Source organism: Brienomyrus brachyistius, chromosome 15 (assembly GCF_023856365.1).
Source record: "Brienomyrus brachyistius isolate T26 chromosome 15, BBRACH_0.4, whole genome shotgun sequence".
Taxonomy (NCBI): domain Eukaryota; kingdom Metazoa; phylum Chordata; class Actinopteri; order Osteoglossiformes; family Mormyridae; genus Brienomyrus; species Brienomyrus brachyistius.
Genome location: NC_064547.1, coordinates 3,154,354 through 3,180,647, shown reverse-complemented (window position 1 = coordinate 3,180,647; position 26,294 = coordinate 3,154,354). Strand labels below are relative to the sequence as shown.

The 26,294-nt window shown below is 46.4% G+C and overlaps 2 protein-coding genes across 6 annotated transcripts; one reads left to right on the top strand and one right to left on the bottom strand.

The window, feature by feature from the left end:
* Positions 1–76: 76 nt before the first annotated feature.
* Positions 77–10,380, top strand: mfn1b (mitofusin 1b). Of its 4 annotated transcripts, none has more exons than XM_048976971.1 (18): positions 77–230; positions 1,203–1,334; positions 1,423–1,558; positions 1,970–2,132; positions 3,211–3,335; positions 3,967–4,075; positions 4,849–4,956; positions 5,499–5,652; positions 5,965–6,032; positions 7,143–7,264; positions 7,518–7,644; positions 7,801–7,905; positions 8,204–8,306; positions 8,400–8,626; positions 8,713–8,868; positions 9,040–9,236; positions 9,365–9,499; positions 9,736–10,380. In XM_048976971.1, the coding sequence occupies exons 2-18, from the start codon at positions 1,220–1,222 to the stop codon at positions 9,803–9,805; spliced, it is 2,220 nt and encodes a 739-aa protein (XP_048832928.1). In that variant the 5' UTR covers positions 77–230; positions 1,203–1,219; the 3' UTR covers positions 9,806–10,380. The 4 variants fall into 4 exon arrangements, with proteins under 4 accessions (XP_048832928.1, XP_048832930.1, XP_048832929.1 ...); XM_048976973.1 differs by having other exon boundaries at positions 96–230; positions 1,215–1,334; XM_048976972.1 differs by lacking the exon at positions 77–230 and adding an exon at positions 241–392.
* Positions 10,381–10,489: 109 nt separating this feature from the next.
* Positions 10,490–25,740, bottom strand: LOC125709004 (guanine nucleotide-binding protein subunit beta-4-like). 2 transcript variants are annotated; one of them, XM_048976985.1, is made up of 10 exons: positions 25,545–25,740; positions 18,075–18,182; positions 17,905–17,943; positions 17,490–17,596; positions 16,711–16,774; positions 16,417–16,579; positions 16,150–16,216; positions 15,758–15,959; positions 15,439–15,655; positions 10,490–13,597 (listed from the first exon to the last, which is right to left on the bottom strand). In XM_048976985.1, the coding sequence occupies exons 2-10, from the start codon at positions 18,129–18,131 to the stop codon at positions 13,491–13,493; spliced, it is 1,023 nt and encodes a 340-aa protein (XP_048832942.1). In that variant the 5' UTR covers positions 18,132–18,182; positions 25,545–25,740; the 3' UTR covers positions 10,490–13,490. The 2 variants fall into 2 exon arrangements, with proteins under 2 accessions (XP_048832942.1, XP_048832941.1); XM_048976984.1 differs by having other exon boundaries at positions 18,075–18,210; positions 25,545–25,739.
* Between the last annotated feature and the right edge of the window lie 554 nt (positions 25,741–26,294).

Below are 26,294 nucleotides of genomic sequence, written 5' to 3'. Positions count from 1 at the left end.
TAACCAATCATTCGCTTTATCCTTTGCTCCGGGATAATCAGGCGACTTGGCCACGGTGACCGACAGTTACCCCTCTTGGGTGGTCACGTGGTAGCAGCCGGTCAGTGATTCGCCCGAGAGAGCGAATGAGAGAATCGAAAGCGTTTCATCCAATAAGATTGCAGCTTAACCGGAAATGTCACCCCGTCTTTGGTATGGAGAGAGCGAAATAAATGTGAGCTAATATCAAGGTAAGGTTAATGGTTATTTTTTGTACATTCGGATCGGTCTGGGTATGGTGGTGGCTCGTTCTTAGAGCGCCGCAATACGGGGGCTTTGGTCAGGCCGCCCTTCTTATCATTACACCGAAGACATGCTTAGGAACCCCGGGAATTAGGGGCATGTGCTGAAACGTGAATATGAAATATTTTCTTCAGTCACCCTTTTCACAGTGGGAAACTATCTTCTTTTAGTTTAATACTTTTTAAACTTAATATCAAGATTTACGTGAACCAGTGTCTGGCGTGTAGCATAGCTAGTTTACGGGGAAATAAGCCACTATGTAATACGACGTTTTAAGACATTTAAAACAGACACTGCTGTCATAGCAGGATGAACATGGCTGTATGTACGTTTATAATATGCGATCTGAATGTAGTACTGCAGTATATTGATTAACTACGCAGTGTTGATGTATCTAGAGGAAAAGCAAAGCAGAGTTGGGTATTCCTGGCCTTCTGACTTGGCGGCCATGAAAAGCAGTGCTGCGCCGTATCCCTGCATGGCCTTAAAGTCCCGTGTTATCACTCTTTAAATGAGAGAGAAAAGCCATGGAATATTTATAGAAAATATAACAGAATTAAATGTTACTGAAGTACATTTTGTATGAAGTTATTTACTTTTTATTTTACTAGTTGTTTATGCACTTTCAGGGGTTAAGGGTTTTAATGTTTACAAGTAGCAAAAACAAAAAATCGTAAAATTATTGATGATACACTTTGATGACATTATTGGTTTAATTGGATTTTATAAAATGTTGGTGGATACATATTGAGTTCAATCAAGTGATATTTTATTTAACATGAAAGAAGTTTGCAGTTGCAAATTTTAATTTAATTGAATTGAATTGAAATAGGCTCATTTGAAAAGCTCCACTTTTCAGATTTATTTTTCTTTTTCAGTCAACACATGTTAAAAGCATATTTCCCTTAATATGTCTGTAGTGTGTTACACAGCTATCATGGACCAGAAGGACATTTCACCACTCAAGCACTTCGTGTTGGCAAAAAAGAAGATCGGCACCATTTTTGAGAACATTCTTGCCTATGTGAGAGAAGGCGCCGGGTTTGTTGAGGGTGAGTGAATGTGTACTGTTGGCTAAACGGTAAGAGAGAGTGGTTTGTTTCTGCTTTGGCTGAGCCCTTCTCTGCTTGGTTGTTTTAGAAACGTGTCAGAATGAGGGCCTGGAGCAGATTGCCAGTGAGGCCCAGCAGGCAGAGATACAGGACTATGCCAGGAGGCTGGAAGTCATCAGAGAAGTGCTGGCCCGAAGGCATATGAAGGTGGCCTTCTTTGGAAGGTCGGATATCTTATGTTTTGTTGCCTTTGCGCGCAGTATGTTTATATTACATATTACTGTGTATTTGTGGTGTACCTTTTGTGAAAATGATGGTGCTCGTGCAAGAGGGGAGGACTGGGGGTTGAAAAAGTGCCCCCCTTCTCCACGTCATTCTCCAGAATTGACGATTATGCAAAATTTGTCAAGGGAGAGCCCTGCCCTGATCTGAAAAAGTTACCATAAGCCACTCCACTCCATTTGAGCACCTGTCCATCGAAAAGTCTGCCCATGGCATTGGACTATATTCAGTATTTTTGGTAATTTTACTGAAAGCAAGTTTCGGCTTTGAGTAGATCAGCTGAATTTAAATTGGGGGAAAACAAAAGAGAATTAATTTAATTGCCCTCCGGTGTCCTGGTTTCATTCCCAAAGGACGAGCAATGGCAAGAGCACCGTGATCAATGCCATGCTGCGGGACCGGGTCCTGCCCAGTGGCATCGGACACACCACCAACTGCTTCCTGAGCGTCGAGGGCACAGATGAGGACAAGGCCTACCTCAAGACCGAGGGCTCGGAGGAGGAGAAGAGTGTCAAGGTACAGCCTGCTCTGGGAGCTTCTGCTGCTTCATGGTGATCACTGGTCTCATAAAGAGAGTAAGGTGATGGTGCACAGGGTAACTTTTCAGCAATGTTACCGGGTAACTGCCAATCAGGTGTGAGACAAAGGGCAACTCGTCTGGAACTAGATGATTGTGAAAAGCTGCCCACTGCCAATAACAGGTTTTCAAATGGAAATTTGTTATCCAATATCAATGGGAAAGTGATCAAGCAACACTGGTCAGCAACATTGCCCATCAACATTGCTCAAAAAGTTGCCGTATGTGTCATCACCCTTAGACCTGAATATAGTGAATTATATGATCATGTGATCAGCTGTTCTCCCAGTGACAGTAGTTGTTGGTTATCTGTTTGGTCCTGTGACCAGCGCTGAGCGTGAATTCTGTCGTCTGCTGACTGTGACTGCGAGGTCGGTCTGCTGAGGACAGGACTTTGGTCGAATCCTTCAGCACACGCTAACAAAGTTCAAAGGAGTTTCAGTTTATTGCTTTCAGCCGAAAGGCTCAGTTGTAAGATCTTCTGTGATATCAGACACCTGGGTGCTGATTAACAATAATTCTGTTCTGCGGTAGTTCATTGTGTAATTTGCATCCATCCATCCATTTTCCAAACCGCTTATCCAACTGGGTTGCGGGGGGTCCGGAGCCTATCCCAGAAGCAATGGACACGAGGCAGGGAACAACCCAGGATGGGGGGCCGGCCATGAACACCTACGGGCAATTTAGCAACTCCAATTAGCCTCAGCATGTTTTTGGACTGTGGAAGGAAACCGGAGTACCCGGAGGATACCCTATGACAACATGGGGAGAACATGCAAACTCCACACACATGTGACCCAGGCGGAGACTCGAACCCGGGTCCCAGAGGTGTGAGGAAACAGTGCTAACCACTGCACCACCATGCTGCCCCCGTGTAATTTACAGTAAACATTTATATAAGCATATGCTGAAATATTTATATAAGCATATGCGGCGCTGTAGTGAAATGCTGGTACAGAATGGGGATCGCTCCCTGGACTGCTGACATCAGAAATGTGATGCTTCTCTTGTTTGCAGACAGTGAACCAGCTTGCCCACGCTCTGCACATGGACGAGAGCCTGGACGCCGGCTGTCTGGTGAAGGTCTTCTGGCCCAAGACGAAGTGTGCCCTGCTGAGGGATGACCTGGTTCTTCTGGACAGGTACTGGACCGTCGAGCACGGGAACAGCGGAGGTGTGTGACCATTGTGGTGTGTGTACAGTAAGGTGAAAGAGTGAGCATCTGTGCTCCGAATTAGTATCTCCAATTGATTCTCGGGCAGTAGAGATTCAGCCACAAATCTGAGATCAGGCTCCACTGCGGATTTGCCAGAGAAAGTGATGGACTTCACATCTGTAAGGATCCAGTGGATCCAGTGGTGGGTTTCACCTTTCTCACACTCAGCTGTGCTGCTAATTAAAGGCCGTTCTGGGCCTACCCAAGTCCTAAGGCACCTTCCTCCGCAATGTATGTGTCCTTTGAACTGATTGCCGTCCCATATTCAGGTTATCAATGTAATATGTCTGTAGTGCATCTGCTTTGTTGATCAGGCTGCTAGATGATATGACTCAGAATGGCGTTAATGTTTATGGATGTATGAAGTTTGCAGATGACCAGTGGCCCATTTTAATGTTAGTATACACTGGTACTATGCAGGCTGAGTGATGCCGGTCCCTTTCCATGGGCGTCCCTGAGCTGGCCCGGTGTCTGTGTGTCTCCGAAGGGTCTGTGACTCTGCGTGTTCCGTAATCGTGGTAGCCGGTTCAGTCACGTCAGGTGGTCTTGCCCCGCAGCCCGGGGACCGATGTGACGACGCAGCTGGACAGCTGGATCGAGAAGTTCTGCCTGGATGCTGATGTTTTCGTGCTGGTGGCGAACTCGGAGTCCACGCTGATGAACACAGTGAGTAGGGCGGCAGACAGGAGTCGCCACATGCCCTGGGGTGGCTCGTGGTTCAGAGGGTTTGGACCCTGTGCCTGTGATCGGAAGGTCGCAAGTTCAGATCCCAGGGTTGGGAGAGTGATGTCGCCACTGGGCCCCTAAGAAGCTAGTTATAACCCCGAGTTGCGCCAGGGACTGGCTGATGCTGCTCTTTCAACAAAAACTCCGTTGCTTTGGGTAAAAGCATCTGCTAAATAAAAAAACTCGTGCCTCACAGCGGTTCTAATATTACATGGGTGACTGGTGCCGCGTCCTGTCCTGGTTCGGCGAGTTCAGCCAGCTGCTAAAAATGAACCTTCAGCGCACCAGCTACTGTGTGGTATTTTCTTTCTCGGACAAGCGAGAGTATATATTTAACTTGCAGCCTTTTAGTTCTTGAGAAAGGGGAGAGAAAAATAAATCTCTGATCTGTTGTGTTTCGGCTTCCTGGGAATGACTCCTCTGGTGACGCAGGATTAGAGTAACGTGAACGCTGTCCTGCTCTGTCTGGCGTGTCCGGAGCCAGTCTAGGCTGCTGTACTTACAGCTGCCCTCCCCCGCTGTCTTCCTGGGGCAGCAGCCGCTGACCTTCCAGTGCGACGGCTTGATGACCTTTTCAGTGCCGCACGGAAATAGCCAGCACCCCCTCACGCAAATGGATCTCTGACTGGGGTGTGTCCGCTGCACACACAGGCGCCTTCGCCTCTTAGTGACACCATTCTGTTTGCGTGTGTCTGTCTGTCCCCTTTAAATAGGAGAAGCACTTCTTCCACAAGGTGAACAGTCGTCTTTCGAAGCCGAACATCTTCATCTTAAACAACCGGTGGGATGCTTCGGCCGCGGAGCCGGAGTACATGGAGGATGTGAGTGTGCGGTTGGAGCTGCATGTGCGCACAGAGCTCTCACTCAGAAGCAGAAGCTGCCGAAATTGCTGCCCCCCCCACCCAAATACCAGCCTCCCATCACATGCTTCTGGCTGTTCCTTTTCTTTCTTCTTCGTCTTCCACTTACTGTTGCTGTCATTATTCTTAGGTTCCGTCGAGTCAGTGTTGTCTCCCAGTGACCTGGCATTCCTCCTGCCTTCTCTCTGGCACTGCAGGCCTCCCAGTGCCATGTTCACTGATCTGATTATTGAATACATCCAGCTTGTTGCTGGTTCTTCATCTGAAACAAATAATAATGCCATCGTGTTCTATAGAAGCCTATATTTTTTCCATGGGTTACTCTGTCAAACTGAATGAATAGTGAGTCTGGCACTATCTTCTGGCTGTAATATGCTGCATTTGCAGTGCAGAAAGAGGCAGGGCATGATGAGTGTGTCCTCTGTAAGGCCTCTGCTTATGGTTAACGTGGCTTGGTACACGTGTGTCGCTCGAGTATAACGGGCAGCCCGCTGCCCCCACAGGTGCGCAAGCAGCACACGGACCGCTGCATCAGCTTCCTGGTGGAGGAGCTCGGCGTGGTGGACCACCAGCAGGCTCCCAACCACATCTTCTTCGTGTCCGCTAAAGAGGTGCTCAACTCCCGCATGCAGCGGGCCCAGGGCATGCCGGAGACGGGTAAGGGCGCGGGGTTCCGGGTTTGGCCCAAATCGGCATGCTAGCCCTGCCGGCTGTTAGGAAGCAGGAATCTGAAGCCACTTTGGCTGCGAGCTTCAGTCATATTGACTTTGTCACGCTGCCAAAACAAACGTTGCTTCAGCTGACCTGACGGGACCTTTGAATGTTGGTTTAGCTGATTTTGCTCAACACACTCACCTAAATGGATAGACGGTTGATGAACATTAATGATTGGGTGATTGAGGAGGCATATTTGCTCACACTCTCATACAGCCCCCCCCCCCATTCATATGGCTGCTGTGTCCATTACAGGTGGGGCTTTAGCTGAAGGATTTCAGGACCGGCTGAAGGAGTTCCAGAACTTTGAGAGGACGTTTGAGGCAAGTGCAGCCGTTGATAACAGAAGAGGGTGTGTCTCCTCTTGCAGTCCAGTTTATGGGGAGGTTTTTAGTGTCAGCCACGCGTTTCCGATGCTGTGGCATGGCGTGTTTTCGAAAATCATACACAGGTTAATGTTTCCTCTGTCCAGCAAGTTTGACAAGTTCCATTGCTGTTTTGCTTGTATAAATTTTAACTAGTATTAAATGTGTGGCTACATTTGATTAACACACAAACCATTATACCAGCCCACCATATGAGCAATGATTTCAGTTATTCCACTGATACAGAAATCTAGTTGGCCGAGGTGATTGCTGGCTCATAGGCATCATCTCCCATGATCTTCTGCTCCCTCATGGTCTCTATGGCTCCGTCTGCTTTTCTTGGGGTCAGTCTAACCCTGCTGGTGTCTCTGAGTCTCTCTCTTGGCCAGGCTTCCACATCCAGCCGGTGTGCCTTCTTCAGCCAATCTGTGTCTTCATTGCTGAAGTCTAGATTTACTTGGGCGAGGGCTCATTTTCCTCCGTTCGTCTTCCTTTCCTTCGTCTGTTTCCGCATTTTGTTGGCGTTTCTGTTTCTCCGTCGTGTTTTATTTTCCCGCCAGTTTCAGCCTGTACAGCCTCATCAATGTGCATAAAAAGAGGAAATGTTCATTTCATAATGGACTTTATGGAGCAACTGGAGAGAACTGATAATAAATTGGATCAATTTAACCATAGCTGGCTGCCAATGGAAACTTCAGTGCCTATAAGCAACAGTCCCATCATTAATAAGAGTATTAATATTGATAATGTAACAGGTGAGACTGCATAGTTTATTTATCAGTTGTGTGTATTTTTCATTTCTCATTATTTTTTGTAACCAAATACACACATTGCTGTGAAGTTTGGGAGAAGCCTTTGGGATCCGGCTCCTGATCTGCCGCAGTTATTTATTTATTTTTTCCCCCTTCACATTCTTCATTTGTGTCACGGCCATGGTTTATGCTCTGTTTTGGTTTCTGCATCCTTATTAAGAAAGAGAGCGTGTGAGCCTCGCTCTGCGGTAGGTCGGCAGCCGCCCCGTCTTTGGCCCGGCGGATTCCGTCACAGTAATGCGTTATGGCCTCGCAGGAGTGTATCTCGCAGTCAGCAGTGAAAACAAAGTTTGAGCAGCACACGATAACGGCAAAGCAGATCACTGAAACCGTCAAGGGCATCATGGACTCCATCAACATCGCATCCGCCGAGAAGAGGTAGGTCTCTCTTCGTGTGCGGCTGTCCTGCACAGATTCTCTGGCAGCCATGACCGGGGTGCGTCCACCAGCGGTTTGAGCCGAGTTCACTCTCCTTGTGCCACAATAAAGTCTGTGGCTGCTATGTTTGTTCCTTTCCATCTTTATATCTGTGTGGATTATGATGATTTTGCTGATGTATAAGACATTCATGAAGCGAAGTGTTTGACGCTCAGGGATTGATTGTCATGCTGTGTTTTATTGTACGTTTAAGAGTCCATTCCCTGGAGGACAGGGAATATCACATTGACAGACTGGAGTTTGTCCGCAGTCAGCTTAACCTGCTAACTGAGGACATTAAGAAGAAGATTAAGGCAGTGACGGAGCAGGTGGAATCCAAGGTAAAGCTGGCGCCGATCTCAGGCTGGGCCTCCATGCCCTGGGCCTCCATGCCGGCTAAGCCGGTCTCAGCTACCTGTTCTGTCTTTGGTCTCCATTATGTATGTGCAGCATCCCTTCAGCTCCGGAGGTCACACTGTTGCTCGTCTCTTCTCCAGGTTTCCAGCGCCATGGCGGAAGAAATCTGCCGCTTGTCGGTCCTCATCAATGAGTTCAACTCCGATTTCCACTCCTCTCCACATGTGTTAAAACTCTATAAAACCGTGAGTCAGCCTGCCGCCAAGTGACTGTCGCGCTACTCTTTTCCCTTGAAGCCCCCTGGTGGCCGTGTTTGTCATGAAACAGGAAAAACCCCAAATGACTTTGACACTAAATGGTCTTTTCACAAAATTGTGCAGTACTTTGATTAGTATTTTGACCTTTTGAGGTATGGAAAGATACGTAAATGTTTCTGTGTAGTGACTTGTCCCTTGGGTCAGAGCTTGCGCTCGGTGCCCAGAAGATGGCAGATCTATCTGCATTATTAATTATGATGTGCCATGTGATACTCTGTAACACAAGGACCTGCTGAAACATGTGGAGGAAGGCATGGGAAAGAACCTGTCTTTCCGCTGCTCCAATGCGGTCAACGCTTCTCTTCAGTCCTCCCAGAAAGAAATGATAGGTATTTCTGCAAGATGTCGGGTAAAGTTTTAAATTCTTTAGAAAATGTAATAAGAGGAATATCCGGCTGATCCCTCTGTTATGTTGCGGTCAGAGCGTTTGCAGCCTCTGCTGCCCTCTGCTGTCCAGGCTGAGCTGCACTGCCTGATCCCTTGCCGAAAGTTTGACCTCAGCTATGACCTCAACTGCGCCACCCTCTGCTCGGACTTCCAGGAGAACATTGAGTTTCAGTTCTCCTTGGGCTGGACGGCCCTTGTGCACCGCTTTCTCGGACCAACCAACGCAAAACGTGCTCTGATGTTGGTGGACCAGAACTTCCAGGTGTGCCTTTTCCTCTTATGAATACGATGATTCTTTCAGCCTCTGCTTCTAGAAGACTTACCTTTTTGGTCTCGTAATATCTGTAGATTCCTCGATCGCTGGCTGCTACCCCATCTGCCTCACTGGGACCCCAGATGCAGGACCGAGTTGCATCCCAGGAGGATCTGATGTTGTCAGTAACTACCAGTCTGGCTTCCCTGACCTCCCGCGCTTCTATGAGCGTGATCATCATTAGCGGAGTGGTGAGTGCTGAAACAGGCCAAGGTCGGATCGCCCATTTGAGGATTAGTTCCGTTTGTGTCATAAAAGGAATATTAATGATATCAAAGTTACGCAGAATGCAGAAGATTGGATTTTGTTGGTCTGAAGTGGACTCAAGAGTTTTATACTCTCTCTCCGTCGTTTTGGTGCAGGTTTGGCGCACGATTGGGTGGAGGCTTATTGCCCTGTCCGTGAGTCTTTATGGGCTGCTCTACGTCTACGAGAAGCTGACATGGACCACAAAAGCCAAAGAGAGGGCATTGAAGCGGCAGTTTGTGGAGTACGCCACGGAGAAGCTGCAGATGATCGTCAGCTTCACCAGTGCGAACTGTAGCCACCAGGTCCAGCAGTGAGTGCTGCCATCTAGTGGACGTCAACATGCTGCGTCTTGGCACGGGTGTCCTTATGTCTGTGGTTCTGGTTGCTGTTTTTTTTTCAGTGTAAGGTGCTGACCGTTTGCTTATTGTCGCTCTGCAGGGAGATGGCCACCACCTTCGCGCAGCTCTGCCAGCAGGTTGACCTGACCCAGAAGGAGCTAGAAGGGGAGATCAGCAGATTGAGCAAGAAGATCGAGCAGCTGGAGACCGTACAGAGCCACTCCAAGACCCTCAGGTAGAGCTGACCTCTGGAACATTTAATTTGCTTTTAAAATCCTTGTGAATTGGCCGGTACTTCAGAACCATACTGTGGGGTTAATGGAGGAGGATGGGAAGCCAGACACAATTCAGTTCAATTTATTTTTATATAGCGCCTTTCACAACAGTTGTCCCAAAGCGCCTTACATGGATGTGTTGCAATACATAAAACATCGTTGAACACAGAGCGCTGAAGGCCGTTTTGTGTTTCAGACACAAGGCTTCAAAGCTGGAGAATCAACTTGAGAGCTTCACGGAGGAGTACCTGCGGCCCCAGCACTAAGGCCTGGGCAACCCCCACGTCGCGGTCCCCTCCCCCTGCACTCAAACCCCCTTCTCTTGTGTGCGTTTGTCCACCTTTTCCACTCTTAGTAAGCATTTCGAGTACGGCGGTCCAATGGGGAACAGAGAATCACCTGTGAATCATGCAGAACACATCGATCTTTGTCTCGTGTAGAAGTATTGAAGAATGACTGTACTGCTGCAAGGTGACACAGTACCAAGCTGTATTAAGCTATAGACCCACAGGCATGGAGGAGCTGTGAAGCGGGTCTGTGGACAGCACCGACATCAGGGCCCGTTCTGGAGGCTCAGCCTCTTAAGTTTTTGCACTTGACTTGATCCGAGTCCTGATTCTGAGGTGAAACGCAAATCCCGTCAGTGATTTCCGGTGAAACAGAGGCGTGCATTAACACATTTGTATTTGTTATCCTGTGGCGATTTCTACAAATTCATCTGGGTGGGGGACATTACTATTTGTACAGTTCAGTCGTTTCTATATTTTTGAAGTATGTACACTGTAGTTACCTCATTATTTATGATTCGAGAGAAAAAAAGCAATAAAGTTGTTTCAAGTTTCTTCTGCTGCAGATCTGTTTGTTTCCTGAGATGATAAACGTGTCGCGGTTTTTAAATGAGCCCTGCGTGAAAGGGACTGTTACAATCCATCACAATGACAATTTGGCAGTCCTGGTTAAAAGATTTTATTGGTTACAATGTCAAGTAATGGCAACATCAGTATATCGAGCCACTGTACAAATACAAAAACAAAAATCTGGTGTGAAAAAGACTATAAAAGTTATTTCATAGTAAGTGATTAATTTCACACAATAGCACTGTTAAAAAAATCACGGCCCTCATGGTTCCTGGTTTTGCCTGGCTCAACAGAAAATAAATAGACAATGCTGGATACATAAAGGAGCCGAATGGCAGAGCGCTATAAAACTAAATCAGTGTTGATATGGCAACAATGAATAACACTAATCACAGGAAGCAGAGCTGGGACGCCCAGGGTCCGGGACGGGAAGCGAGACTCGCTCCCCGCTGTCCTATTGATCGTTAATGTCTCCATGTTCAATTTCAAGTTAAATGTTTAAACAGTAGTGTGTGAGGATTGCGATGCTTCTTCAGGAAGCAGTTTCAGGCAACGTTTGACTAAAACAAGAAATGAAAAAAAAAAAACATAAAACAATAACAAATGGAACAGGACCATTATATTTCATCCCAGCTCTTTGCAAATGATCTGCATACTGCAGGCATCCTTACACTGACGATTTTACATTAAATACCATCACTTTGTATCCAAAGCAATACTTCTGTGGCCTGTCCATTATAACAAACTAGAGGATCTCAATTGAGGACTATTCCCATCTTCCAGAAAAAAATTCACTAAAATAAAAAAATCAATTTATCTGCATCTTTGGTAATGACATACACAGGCACAGCGTGTCAACTTACCAGTGTAACACCTTTGCTACGTAGTAGCATCAATCGCTGATTGACTATGAACATCTAGTGGAGGATGTCAGCATTGTGCCATGTGAAAGTACGTTTAAATCAGTCTAAGCTGCAAATACTATTGACCAACCAGCAGTGAGAGCTGTGCTGGCCCAACCAATCGGTGCTTAGCTCACCTGCACAATGACTGACTTGGTATTGGCACCTGTACATGCAGAGAAAGTCCTTAATTCGATCTCCACAGTTCAGTTTATGTGGTAAAGTATGATGCAAAAATGAGTCTCAGAAGTACAGTAATACAGGTGCTTACACTCCGCATAGTATTTCACACCACAGTGGTGTTCAGACTCTCTGACACTATCATGCCATCAGCGAACAGAGGTTAAATCCACGGAGAAGAACAGCATGAATGGCAATAACTGGAGATGGTGATCGACTTCATTGTAATACAATCATTTAAGGGACAGAGTTTAAATTCCCACTTCATAACCCATTCTGTTTAAGAAAAGACATTTTAATACATTGTAGGCTGACTCTTCACGCCATTTAAGGCCGGCAGTCCACTTCCAAGGCACACTCAGCCAAGTGGGCACGTTTGCGGTCAAAATAGCAGTCAGGACCCAACCGTCTTCCGTCGAGGTTGACTGTCATACAAATGCACTATATAAGCTTATGGCCATGTGAGGCTATTCTGAATGGGGAGAGAGGGCAGCGCCCTGACAGACCCCAGCCTGTGGTGGGAGCCAGTTACATGTTCAGATATGCATACATCACAACGAAATCCTATGCATAAAACATGCAAGTGTATAACGTGTGCATGTGGTCTGTTAAAGTCAATGCGAAGAAAGTCCAGCCGGTGAGCACAGGCTGCCTCTCTCTGCAAGCAGCCGCTGCCCTCTGGGGGACGAAGGCCCTGCTTCCTCACGGGCTCCCTTCTGGACACACAACAGCCTCCGCCGGTGAGGCCCAGCCAGAGCAAGACGCACCACACAGGCTTCGAGTCCCGTTACAGTCCCGGTGACAAGTTCCACGCCCATGAGAATGAAGGAACGAAGACAGGCCCAAAACAGACAGCGAGAGGTGTTACAGTGCCAGTAAAAAAAAATAAAAAATTCGGATTTTTTATGGACGCACCCTGATGACTAAGCTGCTCGTGCATGTCGAGAACATGTTAAATTAACCGGTTAAATTAAGCCAGTTTGCTGAAGTAGGTTTTCCTACTGGGACCAGTTCCCATGAATTTGTATTTACATGGTTCTGAAATGGGTGCTTGGGTCAGAATAATTAGGCCCCGAATAATGAGGATCAGCATCTCTCCTGCATTTATGGACTTCACCCTGAACAGGGGTCCTGCCTACAGCCCCCGGAAACAGGTTCCCTCAAGGCGGAAATTGCACGGCCTGGAGCATCACAGTCCAGCTCCCCTCCCCAAGTGTCTCCACGTCACCTTCAAAGGCTTTCAAGGTGAAGATGAAGTGACCCATGCATGATGCTGGACTTCGGGGTTTGAATCCAGCGTTATTTTGTTAGTTAACCTTTTGTGACCTTCATCAGAACACCTACCCTTGTTTTTTTGTAACCACAAAGAAAAAAAGAAAAAAAACATTTATGGAATTGTTCCGTAAAACAAAGTTCAAAACGTGTTGTAATAAAAGTATACCAGTAGGGCGATTAGCCCATCATAGAAAGTCATGTAAATGTCACTGGGTTGTATGTAATAACAAAACATTAGCGAAACACGCACACCTATATACCCTGACAAAGATACACATGCACGCTCATAGACTCATGAATACACAAAACGTAGGAGTGGCGTGATTCGTCGGAACTGTGTCCTAAATCCAAGTTTGGGAACGTTGTGGAGGGCAGAACCTACTGAACAGCGAGCTGACAAATACCCAGTGGAAATGTATGTATAATACAGTACATGATGTTCATAAACAGACACCTGTTTATGAAAATCATATAACGTGCCATTAATAAATAGTGCCCCTAGCTTCTCAAAGACCATGATATCGAGCAAAGCCTGGTCACCAGGGTTCACATATGATCTCACAGTTTAACTTAACTAGTCATTGAAAGCTCTCTGTAGTCAAGTGAAGAGATGGAAAGGGTTGGGGGGGATGACTTCACTCCGATGGCAATAAGAACGCGATCATGTCCCAGCTGTAAGATCTCCCCTTTGGCTGGAGGTGCCACCGTCCACCCTCAGGCCAAAATCCTCCCCTCTGTTAGTTCCAGATTCGGAGGAAACTGTCCCAAGATCCGGTGGCGACGGCCATGCCATCGTTTGTCACGCCTAAACAGCTGACCCGGTTATCGTGGCCAGCCAGGACACCTAGGAGAAGAGCAGAAAGTCGTCAAGCACACCTGTAAAATTAAACAATTATCTCCGTAACATGAGCATGTTACATCTGTAGTACCGGCAAATTATTCTTGTTTCCCCAATTATTTAATCCTAATCCTCATCGACTTCTTGCAATAAACCCAAACAGACACACCGGGAGCGAGAGAGACGTGCATATCCCTACGTCAGGTGGCTGTGCTGCGTTTGTGTGCATTGCGGTCTCATCGTCTCCTTCTGCCACCTACTGTCCAGCTGTAAAAGCCCATGACGGCTCTAGGGGAACTTAAGCAGAGGTCAGCTGGGGGGAACTATGGATGACGCCATGTGTGTTATTCTTTTTTTCTGGGGGGGAGGGGGCGGAGCCCACGCATTATGCCTTGTCAGCACTAATGCTTACAATCTCTATTCCCAAAAAAAAAACAAACAAAAATCATGAATGAAAACAGGACTTGATATCGATTTTTCAGAAACTCAAACAGGACATAGAGCGGGGGGTGTGGCTAAGGGTATCCACCCTACAGAGACAGACCCCCAGCGAACAACTCATGGAGTCAGCACCTACCCCCCGCCCTCATTTCCATCACTGATGCCCAGCCAACATATCCAAATGCCCACCCTAGGATGGCATCCTCGTCACGAAACCGATTTACAATATCTAGGCGGGTCCATTGAGTCTATATTTTAATTTTCCTAATCCAGCACATTCACGAGTTTGTTGTTCAGTTAGACACTAATAGCTGGGTGATACAGCTATCGACAAAGCATTTTAAGCAGGCTTACACATATGGGCTGCCAGTTTAAATTGAAATACACTGTATGCGATATTAATTATGACAGTTAAATATTATCACTTGACTACATGCCCTGATATATGTACAGAACCAGTCAAGGTTGGACACACCCACCCATAGAAAGGTTATTTGTATTGTTCTCCCCATTTTAGAAGACAGAAATATAAAACATGAAATTATGCACTGACCAAAAAAGTATATTAAAAAAATGGGGGGCAGCTTTGTGGGCCCTTGAACAAGGCCCCTAACCCCGGTTGTTCCAGGAGCCGACTGGCCCTACTGACTCCTCCATGCCAGGTCCATGAAGAGGCCACCTAAGATGCCTTTCCAGCTGTCCTGAAGGAGGTGCCACATGTGCTGAGCTCTCATTGGCCGCTTTTCCTTCACTCTCTGGTCAAACTCCAGAAGAGAACCAAAACCACTGTATGTCAGGAGGCCGGGTTATGTGATGTGACACTGTCACTCGCCTTTGTAGGCAGCTTGGCGTGCCTAAACTGTTGGCTGGTACTGTACATGACTATCAGATGTGTTTGTCATGCTCATATTTCATTACTGGCATTGAATGAACTCTAGTTCAACAGCATTCTATTCATAAAGTCTGGCTTAAGAATTTCAGTTCTGTCATTGCTCAATGAGAACCTTCAGGATTACTTGATCAACTGTCAGATTAATCTGTAGATTAATCTTATTAATATTAATCGAGAGTGATAGCATTAAGATCAGTTTCTGGGCTGACCAGCATCTCTCGCATTTCTCTCCACTCTTAGCATGTGGAACTGTTTACAAAAATTGTTTTTGGGAGGAAAACCGTAAAATGGTTTATAAAAAGAACAAAGCTACAAGAGATGGAAAATGTGCTGCGAGTAAAAATCAACCCTAACCCTCTGAAATGCATATGGAAGGTGGTATAAATATTTACATCCAGCATGCTCTGTGAACTTTTTTGCCCTTTTCTTAAAAACCGCCAACACCACTACCCAGAATAGTGAGCTTTCTGCTAATCTCCACCAAACCCCCCGGCCCCAGTCGGCAGCCGCTGACCTGCACGTTCCCCCTTCAGGCTGTCCCACACGTTGCAGTTGAAGTCGTCGTATCCGGCCAGCAGGAGGCGCCCGCTCTTGGAGAAGGCCACCGAGGTGATTCCACAGATGATGTTGTCGTGGGAGTACATCATGAGCTCCTGATCCGCACGAAGGTCGAACAGCCTACAGGTGGCGTCGTCGGAGCCCGTGGTGAAGGCGTGTCCGTTTGGGAAGAACTGCACACAGAGACGTGGCAACACCATACATTAGAGGGCCGTCAGAGGGAGAGGGACATTGATGGATAAGCCACAGATGGGAGCATGCTTGCCCATGCTCACCGAGACGGCATTGATATCGGACATGTGGCCAATGAAGGACTGCCGGCACATTCCATCTCGGATGTCCCAGAGCTTGGCAGAAGCGTCACAGGCACCAGACACGAAGGTTTTGAAGTCTGGGCTCAGGGACAGGCTCATGACGTCACCAGTGTGACCCGTGAAGGAGGTGGTCTGCTGGCCGGTCTCGATATCCCACAATGCACTGCAAGGCAGATGGGAATGTCATTCAGATGAAAAGAGCACATGCAGAACTGCTTCCCACATTCCCGATCCTATCTTTGATAAGTTTCCAAGCAGGCAATCTTAAAAAAAAAAAAAAAAAAAATGACTAGGGCAAGTTAAATATTTAAAAATGACCACATAGTGTAAACGAAATCACAAATTTAACAAACCAGTTGGTGTCCCCGGAACTAGTGACAATCTGGTTGTCATCCAGAAAGCGACAGCAAGACAGATAACCTGCAAGGGGGTACAGGGAATGAAAAAATAGAAGTCTTTAATTAGGAACCATTTTCCCCTCCTGAGAAAGGCCTCTCTGTAACAAACAGGCTAATTATCATAGAGCAGCCAATCCGGTCCTTGGGGATCCACAGTGCGTCTCTGAGGGCTGGTTTGGGAAACACTATCAGAGGGTCAACCCCCCAGATCCCGCCCCTCACCTGTGTGCCCGGGCAGCTCTCTGGTCACCCGCACGTTGCCCTCCCGCGTCTTCAGGCTGTAAATGGAGCAGATGTTGTCTAGGCCACCACACGCCACGTAGTTTCCAGAAGGGGCGTAGGCGCAGGTCATCACCCAAGAGGACCTCAGGGGGATGGCGTGTGTCTGGGTGGAGGGGGGCGTGGAGCACAGTCATCAGAGCCATCCGACACGAGAGGGGCGCCCAAAGACAGGAGACTCAGGAACTCGCACAGGTATCTGAGACACGTCACAGAATACACTGAGCCAATACTCACCTTGTTTGTTGTGTAACTGTCCCATATGATCAGCTTCCCATCTTGGGATGCACTGACTAGTAACCTATGTGATAAGAAGATATCTTATCAGGCTGCTGGTTTATTACCAAGCACCTACACAAAACTGCACCGTGCCCTAGAGCTGCGCAGACTGCAGGAAAGACCACACTTGGGTTTTTAATGAAGGTTCAGCAGCAGCTAAGGACCTCATCTGCCCCCCCATGCCATCCTCGCAGTCAGCGCACCTACAGATTCTACCCACACCAACTGTGCCGTATCATGCAATATTCACAAGCGCGATCTGTTGGGGCCCGCGTACTCAGGCAGGAGGGGTGCCTCTCCCCGCCCTCCCCCACAGCGAGCAGGAGGAAGTGCAGCGAGCCCATCCGCGGGGTGAGGCAGCATGCGACGGCAGAGCCCAAATGTCAGCCAAGGCATATGAAACAAACATGGGGCTCTTCTCCCCCTCTAGGTCATCCAGGGGGCATCTAAACTCATATATCCTTCCCCTTGGGGCAAGGCAACTTAGCACGAGCCATTTTCACACTCGGGGAGATATAATTAAAAAAAAGATATCACCAGCAGAGCTGTACTTTAAGAGATATAGTTATCAATAATTAATGATTTTAATCCCAGCTCAAGTGTGGCTGATTCACTGATATGTGCTACTTAATATTTTACTCTGACAAACTATGAAAGATAAGATTGACATCTGCATACGAAGGGCCTACAGAGACAGAGAGGGCCAGTCGAATGGGAGCCTGGACCGTCATACTGACCTGGAGTCAGCTCCCCAGTGCATGGCGTAGATTTTTGCTAGGTGTCCTCTCAGTGTACGTCTTGTCCTCATCTGTATTCTACCCACTGAATCCAGACCAGCCGTGATCTGCCATTTACAGAAAGGCAACATTAGGCCAGTATGGAAAGTGTGTCCCCCCCCCCCCCGAGTACACGATGTTCTTTTGGTTCCAGGAAGCATAAAACTGCAAGACAGTTGCACCATAGCTGCTTATTCTAGAGCAGTGTTTCCCAATCAGGTCCTTGGGGACCCACAGAATATCCACATTTTTGCTCCCTCCCAGCTATCGATAATCAAAAACGTGGACTGTCTGCGAGTCTTCAAGGACTGGGTCAGGAAACACTGCTCTAGGTAATTCCTCAAAAATACCCCACATCCCTCCCCCAAGTCCTTACCTGTGCAAGAGTGGAATCGCTACATGCTTTCCTGGCATCCTAAAAGCAACAGGGAAGCAGGCCAGGTTGCATAAAATGGATCTCAATGGATCAAAAGAAAAATATATAAAAATTTAAAATCATCATTTTAGGTAATTGTAGGTCTGCATCTGCAGAGTTAGTCCTCTTACCTTGATCTGATTCCTCAGCTGCTCGGCTTCTTGTCGCAGCTGTTCCAGTTCACTCATGGTTTAGTCCGGCCAGCAAAACCGACTGACTCATGCAACGCAGACAGGCACCTTTCAAAACGAAAGCCAGTGAAGATTCCTGTCGGCAAGCCAACATGAAGTATGTGAAAAGTCAGCCAAATGCATATGAAACCAAGTCTGCAAACGCCCCAAATCTCACATCACAGGTTGGACCAAGTGGTTGCAATAACATTTTGAACCTGCAAAAATTTAAAAACATGCAGAAATCACTGCCAAATAAAAAATAAGCAGCTCCACCAACAAACGGGAACGGGAGTAAACCATACATACTGTATCGAGTCTGCTTGGGCCGTTTCATGCCTATTTTCATGAAGAGCACAGTTTACATGTCTTTGACCAAACAGGTAAAAAACCCTTAAGTTATTCCAAAAATAGGCATTTGCAACAGATGCTTCAGCTCATGAAAAACAAAAAGGATAATAAAATTATTTTTGCAGTACTTTAGGAAGATTTTGGCTGAAAACAAACATGGGCAGTAGTCACAGTGAGATGAACTACTAAAACTGTATGCGTGCCATGAGAAATATTTTCCATCATTACTTAGGCACACACACAGCAGCTACAGTCATGAACAATAAATTAAAAACGTACAGCACAGAACCACGTTAAGGAAAAACGTTTCAGCGTTTCTGTCTGACCAGGAGGCTGCAGGGAGACCAGGACACAGGAACCCCCAAGAGGGACATTTGGCGTCACAGATATCCTGCATGGTTAACACCGAGGCCCCTTATAGCAAGGAGGCAGCACCGAAGAGGCACATGACCTGAGATCAGAGATCATGTGCCTGGCTTTTAGGATGGCTGCCCATCATACAGTCACTGCATCTTTCAATGCGGTTTGCGTAATGATTTTGCCTCGAAGCCTCTGACATTAAGATGAGATAAAAGGTATCGAGTCACCTGACAAGGATCAATTTGAGCTCCATAACCTCCCACAACTTGAAGATGAAGTGTAGTAAGTTTGATCATTCACTTTGCTACTGTAACTGTATCTTCAGTGGAAGAGTAACCCGATAAATGTCAGATTTATGGTCGTCATACAAGGTCAAAACAAATGCAGCTCTGTATCAAGACCGTACTTCTACTGACAAAATTTCATTACTGCTTTGCTTATTAACCAAGAACTGACGCACTGGTAAATCCTCATAACATCTTAAAATTGTCACCGCAGTCACTGGTTTTAATTCTGCCAGGAACTGACTGAGAATTAAACAGTGAATCACAAGAGCAAGCTATTCTACGCAAAACAAAGGATTAGGTTTTCAGACAATCACAGACTGGGAGGCCTTCATTACTGGCTAAAAGGTGTGGCAGATGTGGATGTCTGAGATGTATGATGACGTAAACTGGAGCAAAAATTGATTTGTTCTTCACTAGGGCTATTTTACAAAAAAGCTGAAGGCGTAAGGTGTAACAGTGTCTACACGTGGTAAACAGGCATGTCATTCATCTGTACTCAGCTCTGTGCGTCCTGGGATGACTCTAATCAGGGAATGAATTAATTATCTATCATCATTATTACTGATTAGCAAGTGACAAAAGCCCTTTGCTGGCATGTAATGAAATGCCTTCTTCCTCCTTTCAAAGCCCGTAACCCACACATTGGGAAATCTGCACAGAACCAGAATGGAATGAGGAAACGACTATTTAAACCAAATAAGATCCTGTAATCCTTCTACGCGCATCCAAAACATTAAGCTCTGAAAATATAAGCTTTCAGGTTTTATTTCTGGAAGCAGGAAATATACTGGTGTTTCATGCAGAAATAAAACGCTATTAAAGCCAAAAATTCCTCAACAGTGCACCCTCCCACTCTTACAGCCAGTATAAACAAAGAATCTACCAACAAAATTTCTCCCGACACAGAGCTGGCTGAGGAATTCTTCAGGGTGAAGACTGGGAAGCCAGCCTGCAGGGAGAGCGAGGTAATTGGCTCAACGCATTGTTGCAGGACAGCACACAAAGGGGGGGTCTGTGTGGTGTGTGGCAGCGCTGCTTGGCACGGCCTCGCGCAGCTAAGCGTCGCCACGTCCGCTTGCCGGTGACGACAGTGGGCATTGCTTCACCCCATATTCCGACTGTTCCCGCTGGGCTGCATGGAGGACAAACAAGCCTCAGGAAATTCATACTGCGATTGTACAATCAGCTGCTAAAATAGAAAAAAAAATGACACTTCTGCCAGCATTATTCCATGTAAAATACAGTGATTTCTTTAAGCGTCTCAAAACCACTGTCGTAAAAAATTGCACGGTAATGTAAAATGTGTTTGGCGACCTGCTGAATGCAGAACCAGGCACAGCCACAAGCACGTCACTCAAATTGTTCCCGAGAAGCTGGCTTTCAGACAAGAAAGCCAAAGATTCCCAGGTTTCTCTGACCTACGGGGACACCCACCGTTTCTGAAACCCTTCGGGCCAATACCTATAGCGCAAACATTCAAGCCTCCTTTAGCGGATGCCCTGCGTGACTGACAGACACGATACTGCGAATGCTTGTGCAGCGAGGGGGCAAAGGCACAGCAGCAAGAGTAAGCTGGGGGGGGGGGGGATGAACGCTTTTAAATCTGCACTGCCCAGGCTGAGAAAGAGAAAAGGAAGGAGCCCTCCTCCAGAAGTCGCATTGCTTAGGGCCTCCTATTTCCGCTACAAGTGGCGGGTTCAAGGCCCATACGGCGCGGTAAACATTCTAAAAACAGGAAACAAAAAAAGGAGAGAGACAGACAGAGAAATTAATTTAGTACCTCCTCACCGAACGGTCTTATTGAGTCAATTAACGAAAAACTGAAGGTTTAATATGCCTTCATTCTGATTCATCCTGATACTTCACAGTGCTAGACTGAAGGGCTCACCCTATACTTTCAGTGGCCAGAATTGATCACATGATCTCTGAACCCAAAAACATATTTTACAGCCTATGCCTTTAAAATCCACCAACAGACACGAGTTAAAGATGTAAGCAAGTGAAAGAGTAGTCTTGTTTCGCCCGGAACAGATACCAAAGGCAGAGCGTCACCATCATTCATACATCGAACAGTAAACACCTCCACATTTCAACATAAACACAGAGTGAGCGTGCGTTGAAAACAAGCCTAATGTGATTTCAACGTAGCCTCGCTGAATACGAGACACATTCACTTCCTTCTACCTCATTCTCAGTTCTTTTCTCACAGGTATGCAGCTCTCTGGGCCAGTTCTCAAGTTAATCTAGATACCGGCTGAAGAAATGGCCGATGAACAATGAGCCATTTGTTGAAAACCCTTCCAATGGTCACGCTAAACTTATGGATTCCCTGGGAGGTGGAGCCATTCTGAACAATGACCGTAAAGACGGTTCCTGAACGCTCAAGCCTAGCAGAAATTGCATTCACAAGCAGGGAATTCCCCAACAAGATGCATTGTGCTTTACAATGTAGTTTCCCTTCTGGTAGGATAAACACATGCCTGGTTCACTGCGGCTCTTAATCACAATTTCATCTCTCACAGGGATAAGATGTTCAAAGTGCTGCAGAGCCTTTTTGAGCTGCTCAGCAGCCGGGCTAAGGGGGGGTCAAAGACACTGAGAAGAAGAGGAGAGCATCGCTTTATACGTGTCATCTGTGCAGTGATGCCGGCTGCGTGCCACTCTCAAAACAGGATTATTAGACAAGGTACAGACTGAAAGTCGAGTATTAAATACACTCTGGTGAATACTGTGGTACCCTGCAGTCTGAGTCCTTGGTGTACCCAATAAACCAGCAACTAAATCACTCAAGGCTGATTGCCTGAAAAAGTAACATATGCTGGTCATTCACTGGTAGCCTGATGAAAATTAAACCTAAAAAAGGTCTATCCTATAGAAACCACACTAAGGGAACACTTAGTCAAAGCTGTTCAGCGCTACAAACCGAAATGCTATGTCTGTCGTTTGTCCATCAAAAGGTCTCCTCTCCCTCCCAGAAAACTGAATTTACATCGCACTGTAGTTGTATTAGATAAACATCTAGTAAAAATGGGCGGTCTGCAGCATTTTACTGAGGAAGGTTCTAGGGAATCTAGAACCTACTTCTAGTTAGGAAGTATTTGGTGTTGCTCTTTGATTGATGGATGTTTTGTTTAGACACTTCATATTGATTGCCAAAATGTTCCATGTTACTATTGAAGTTTGCTTGGTGTATTTTTAGTATTCAAACGAGTGCCATTGTTTGTTGGCGGTCGTCTAAAGCAGGGGTTTCCATCCTCAATTTAGAAGGAAAATAATCTGGGGGGGGGGGGTTGACATTTGTTCTCCTTTCACATCCACTCAACAACCTGCTGTGACAGGACAGTGATTATCTTCCGAGATAAGCTCAAATTCACATATATACACAAAGTAATAAATAAACCGAAAGATTGGATTCATAATAAGTGTTATGTGAGGTATTCATTGGCTCCCTGCTGGGGGGGTGTGGGGGGCTAAGGATAAGATTTGACCATTTCAGGATACAATGTTTTGATTTATAAAACCAAATGTGTCACCATTAACTGTAAACATATCTTAATTCATACAGTATACATGAGGATTTTGTGTATGCTGACACTTTTTTCCATTTAAAAACAAGTTGACTGGATCATGCCAAACTATGACACACAACACAGACATTTACAGTGATTATTATATTACAGTACATAAAACTCCAGATTCAGTGTCTGGAGAATCACCAACTAAGAGTAATTTCAGGATGTAGGAATACTGTTCCTTCAGAAGAGAAGTGCATCCTGAACATAATGAGGGACTAGAATGAGAGCAACCTGCGAATATTTACTGTGGAGTAAATACGCCCCCCCCCCCAAAAAAAAAAAAAAAACTAATACCACCTTGACAAGACGTGATTGTTCTTATGGTTTTAAATATTTAGTATTTCAATGGGCGACTAACAGAATTTAACAGCATGACAGTGTATTTAAAACCGATGCATTAATTGGCAATTTCTGACCGTGAAAGATTTTGATTTGGTTGAAATATTTGACATCTACACTCCATCTAGAAATACAAGACTGAAAGGGTTAGGGAAAAAAAATACAAGGAATAGCACCCTTTCACCTCTAATCTACAGCACGTGGAATATCGGATTGCACAATATTAAGATAAATGCTTACATGAAAAGAGCAGCGTATTACAAAAAGTACTTGTCTTGCAAAGTGTGAACCGAATGGCTTAAGAATCACTATATAAAACACAGCATAAACTAAGAAAGAAAACGCATTAAATTTAGGGTTTCATTCACCCAGATATGCTCCTGTTGTACACATCTGAATCTTCTGTGATCATAAAAACAAAAAGGTCCATTAGTTTGAACGCTAGTGAGGCACTTGCCATGGGCTTATTTTAATTAAAACACTTTTGAACGGTTTCTTTTAAACTAGTCTTACAGCAATAAGTAAATGTACTTTTTGTACAAGATGGTGAAACCGTAATTCAAGTTTTATCAAAATATACCAGAAAAACTAGTTTCCAATGAAACTGCCAAGCTGCATTAAGACTAGCACGTGAGTAACACTCTCCTGAAGGACAAAAGAGAACACGCCAAATTATACGTATGTACAATGGTTCATAAGGCATCATTCAAAGCTCCAATAACTGGGAAAAACGGGATAGGTTCAAACTGGAGAGACCTGAACTTCTGTAGGCAGGAACATCATGGCATTTTTACAGTACATTGGAAGCCTGCATGAAGGGCAAAAAGGCAAATATAAGAGGCCGCAACCCGAATTTAAACGTTGCATTGCAGCAGAAGACGATGGAGCTGCAGACACTTGTTCAATACGACCCATCAAACACAGCTGCCAGTTAAACTCACACTGCAGTGTTGGACAATTATTTTAAACCCCGACCTATGCACGACACAGTGTGTATAGAGGTTTTCAACTTGAAAACTACTGTTAAAAGCTACAGGTCTGTTGTGATCAGCGGCATAGGACCCGAAGGGTGGGATGTGCACCCCCAAATATTTAATTTGGCCCCACTCACACCCGCACCAAATGAAGTCGTGCCCCCGATATCGAAGACACTCCCACGCCACTGATTGCGGTTATTTACGATCACCTATATTTTAGGTGTCTAAGTGGAAATCCCAAAATAAAGCTAAAACGGTTATCACCTATATAGGAAAAGACCACATGCAGAAATAAATCCTTATTTTCCAATTCCCCATTAATTAAGATGAATCCGAAGTACCCGAGTGCGAAACCGGTGTGCGGCTTTAATTCCGGCGGATGAATTATCCCACGAACAAAAAAAAAATCAGCACAACTTCAGATGGATGTCGGTAAAGCAGCTTTAGTAAAAGCAGAAAGGCTGCGGCCCCAGGAGAGGTGGCGCCGCCGAGTTACTGCCCGACAAGCGGCTTCATGTGGAGGGGAGAGAGAGAACCGCCCGGGCTCCTGGGCGCGGGGCGCGAGGCTGGCGGCTCCGAGGGCGGCTGTATGGGGCGCGAGGCTGGCGGCTCCGAGGGCGGCTGTTCGGGGCGCGAGGCTGGCGGCTCCGAGGGCGGCTGTATGGGGCGTGGGGCGCGAGGTTAGCGGCTCCGAGGGCGGCTGTATGGGGCGCGGGGCGCGAGGTTAGCGGCTCCGAGGTCGGCTGTATGGGGCGCGAGGCTGGCGGCTCCGAGGGCGGCTGTATGGGGCGCGAGGCTGGCGGCTCCGAGGGCGGCTGTATGGGACGCGGGGCGCGAGGCTGGCGGCTCCGAGGGCGGCTGTATGGGACGCGGGGCGCGAGGCTGGCGGCTCCGAGGGCGGCTGTATGGGACGCGGGGCGCGAGGCTGGCGGCTCCGAGGGCGGCTGTATGGGGCGCGGGGCGCGAGGCTGGCGGCTCCGAGGGCGGCTGTATGGGGCGCGGGGCGCGAGGCTGGCGGCTCCGAGGGCGGCTGTGCGGGGCGCGAGGCTGGCGGCTCCGAGGGCGGCTGTCTGGGGCGCGGGGTGGGATCCAGATAGGCGGTCGGACACACGTATTTACAGCAACTTTTCTCAAATGGGCACACACGCACATATACATATACATATATATTACATACACACCGCATGAAATGGCAGCTTGTTCTCCAACTTACTCTCACAATGTACTTGTTGCCTCCGACAGCAACATCGGTCACAATCACAAGCCTGCTTTACAATAACTGAGAAATCCGACCATTAAAAGGCAACGACAATGAAAAGCTGAAAAAAGGCTTTAAAACAATATCAACAGCTCATTTTCAGAACTAATGATGTTTAACACACAAGCGGATAAAGGTTTGCCAAAAGACATAAAAAACACACAACTTTTCTCATCATACCGTGAAGCACAATAGGTTTTTGTTGTTGAGTGTGTTTTGTGCAGCGAAGCAGGAAACAAATGCGCCAAGAAAATGCAAACAGATACTAGATTGTACTTTATTACCTGAAGTAGAGTTTTCGGGCGGTCCACAGCCTTTCAGCTTACACTGTAAGTGTCCCCTTTCAGATTGCACACATGGTCCCTATAATAAGCGAGAATCTAAAATATTCCAATTAAAGAAATCTTTGTAGATTTAAAGGGCCAGTCAACATTGACTCAGACAGGATTTGAGTCAATCTTCGCTCTGCTATCTAATCACCACACCCATATAGAAACTGGGAACATAGCAACAGCCTACGCGGAGGGGTGGCTGAAATATAGTGCCATTTTTTTAAAGCAAACCTCCTTTCCCTATAAACCACTTAACCTTAAATGGTGCCATAAGAATCATTTATACTTCTTTTCTCGGTGTTTCCCGTTTCCCCTTCCTTTATGGCGAAGAAAAACAAGTCTTTGTGCCGAAATAAATTGCTCTACCCTGAAAGTTAATGGTATCGTCTATCAGCTGCTTTTAGAGAAAGAATGGAGGACGGGAAACAGGAAACGAGTAAGACCGGGGTAGTATAGAAAGATCTGTTTTTGTAAAAGTGCTAGACGTTTTGCTTCTGTGTGTATATTCATTCCGGGACTATGAAGTATCGTCAGTCTCACAGGCAGTGTTAGTACTTCAGTTGTGTGTCATCCCTGGGTAGAATCGGAACATCCCCCTTATTGCACTTAAACTGAGCAACGTGCAAAGCGTAGCGCGTGCCAGGGAAAGTGAGGAGTAATTCTGCACTGGTTATTGGAAGTGGTTTGTTGGATTCACATGCA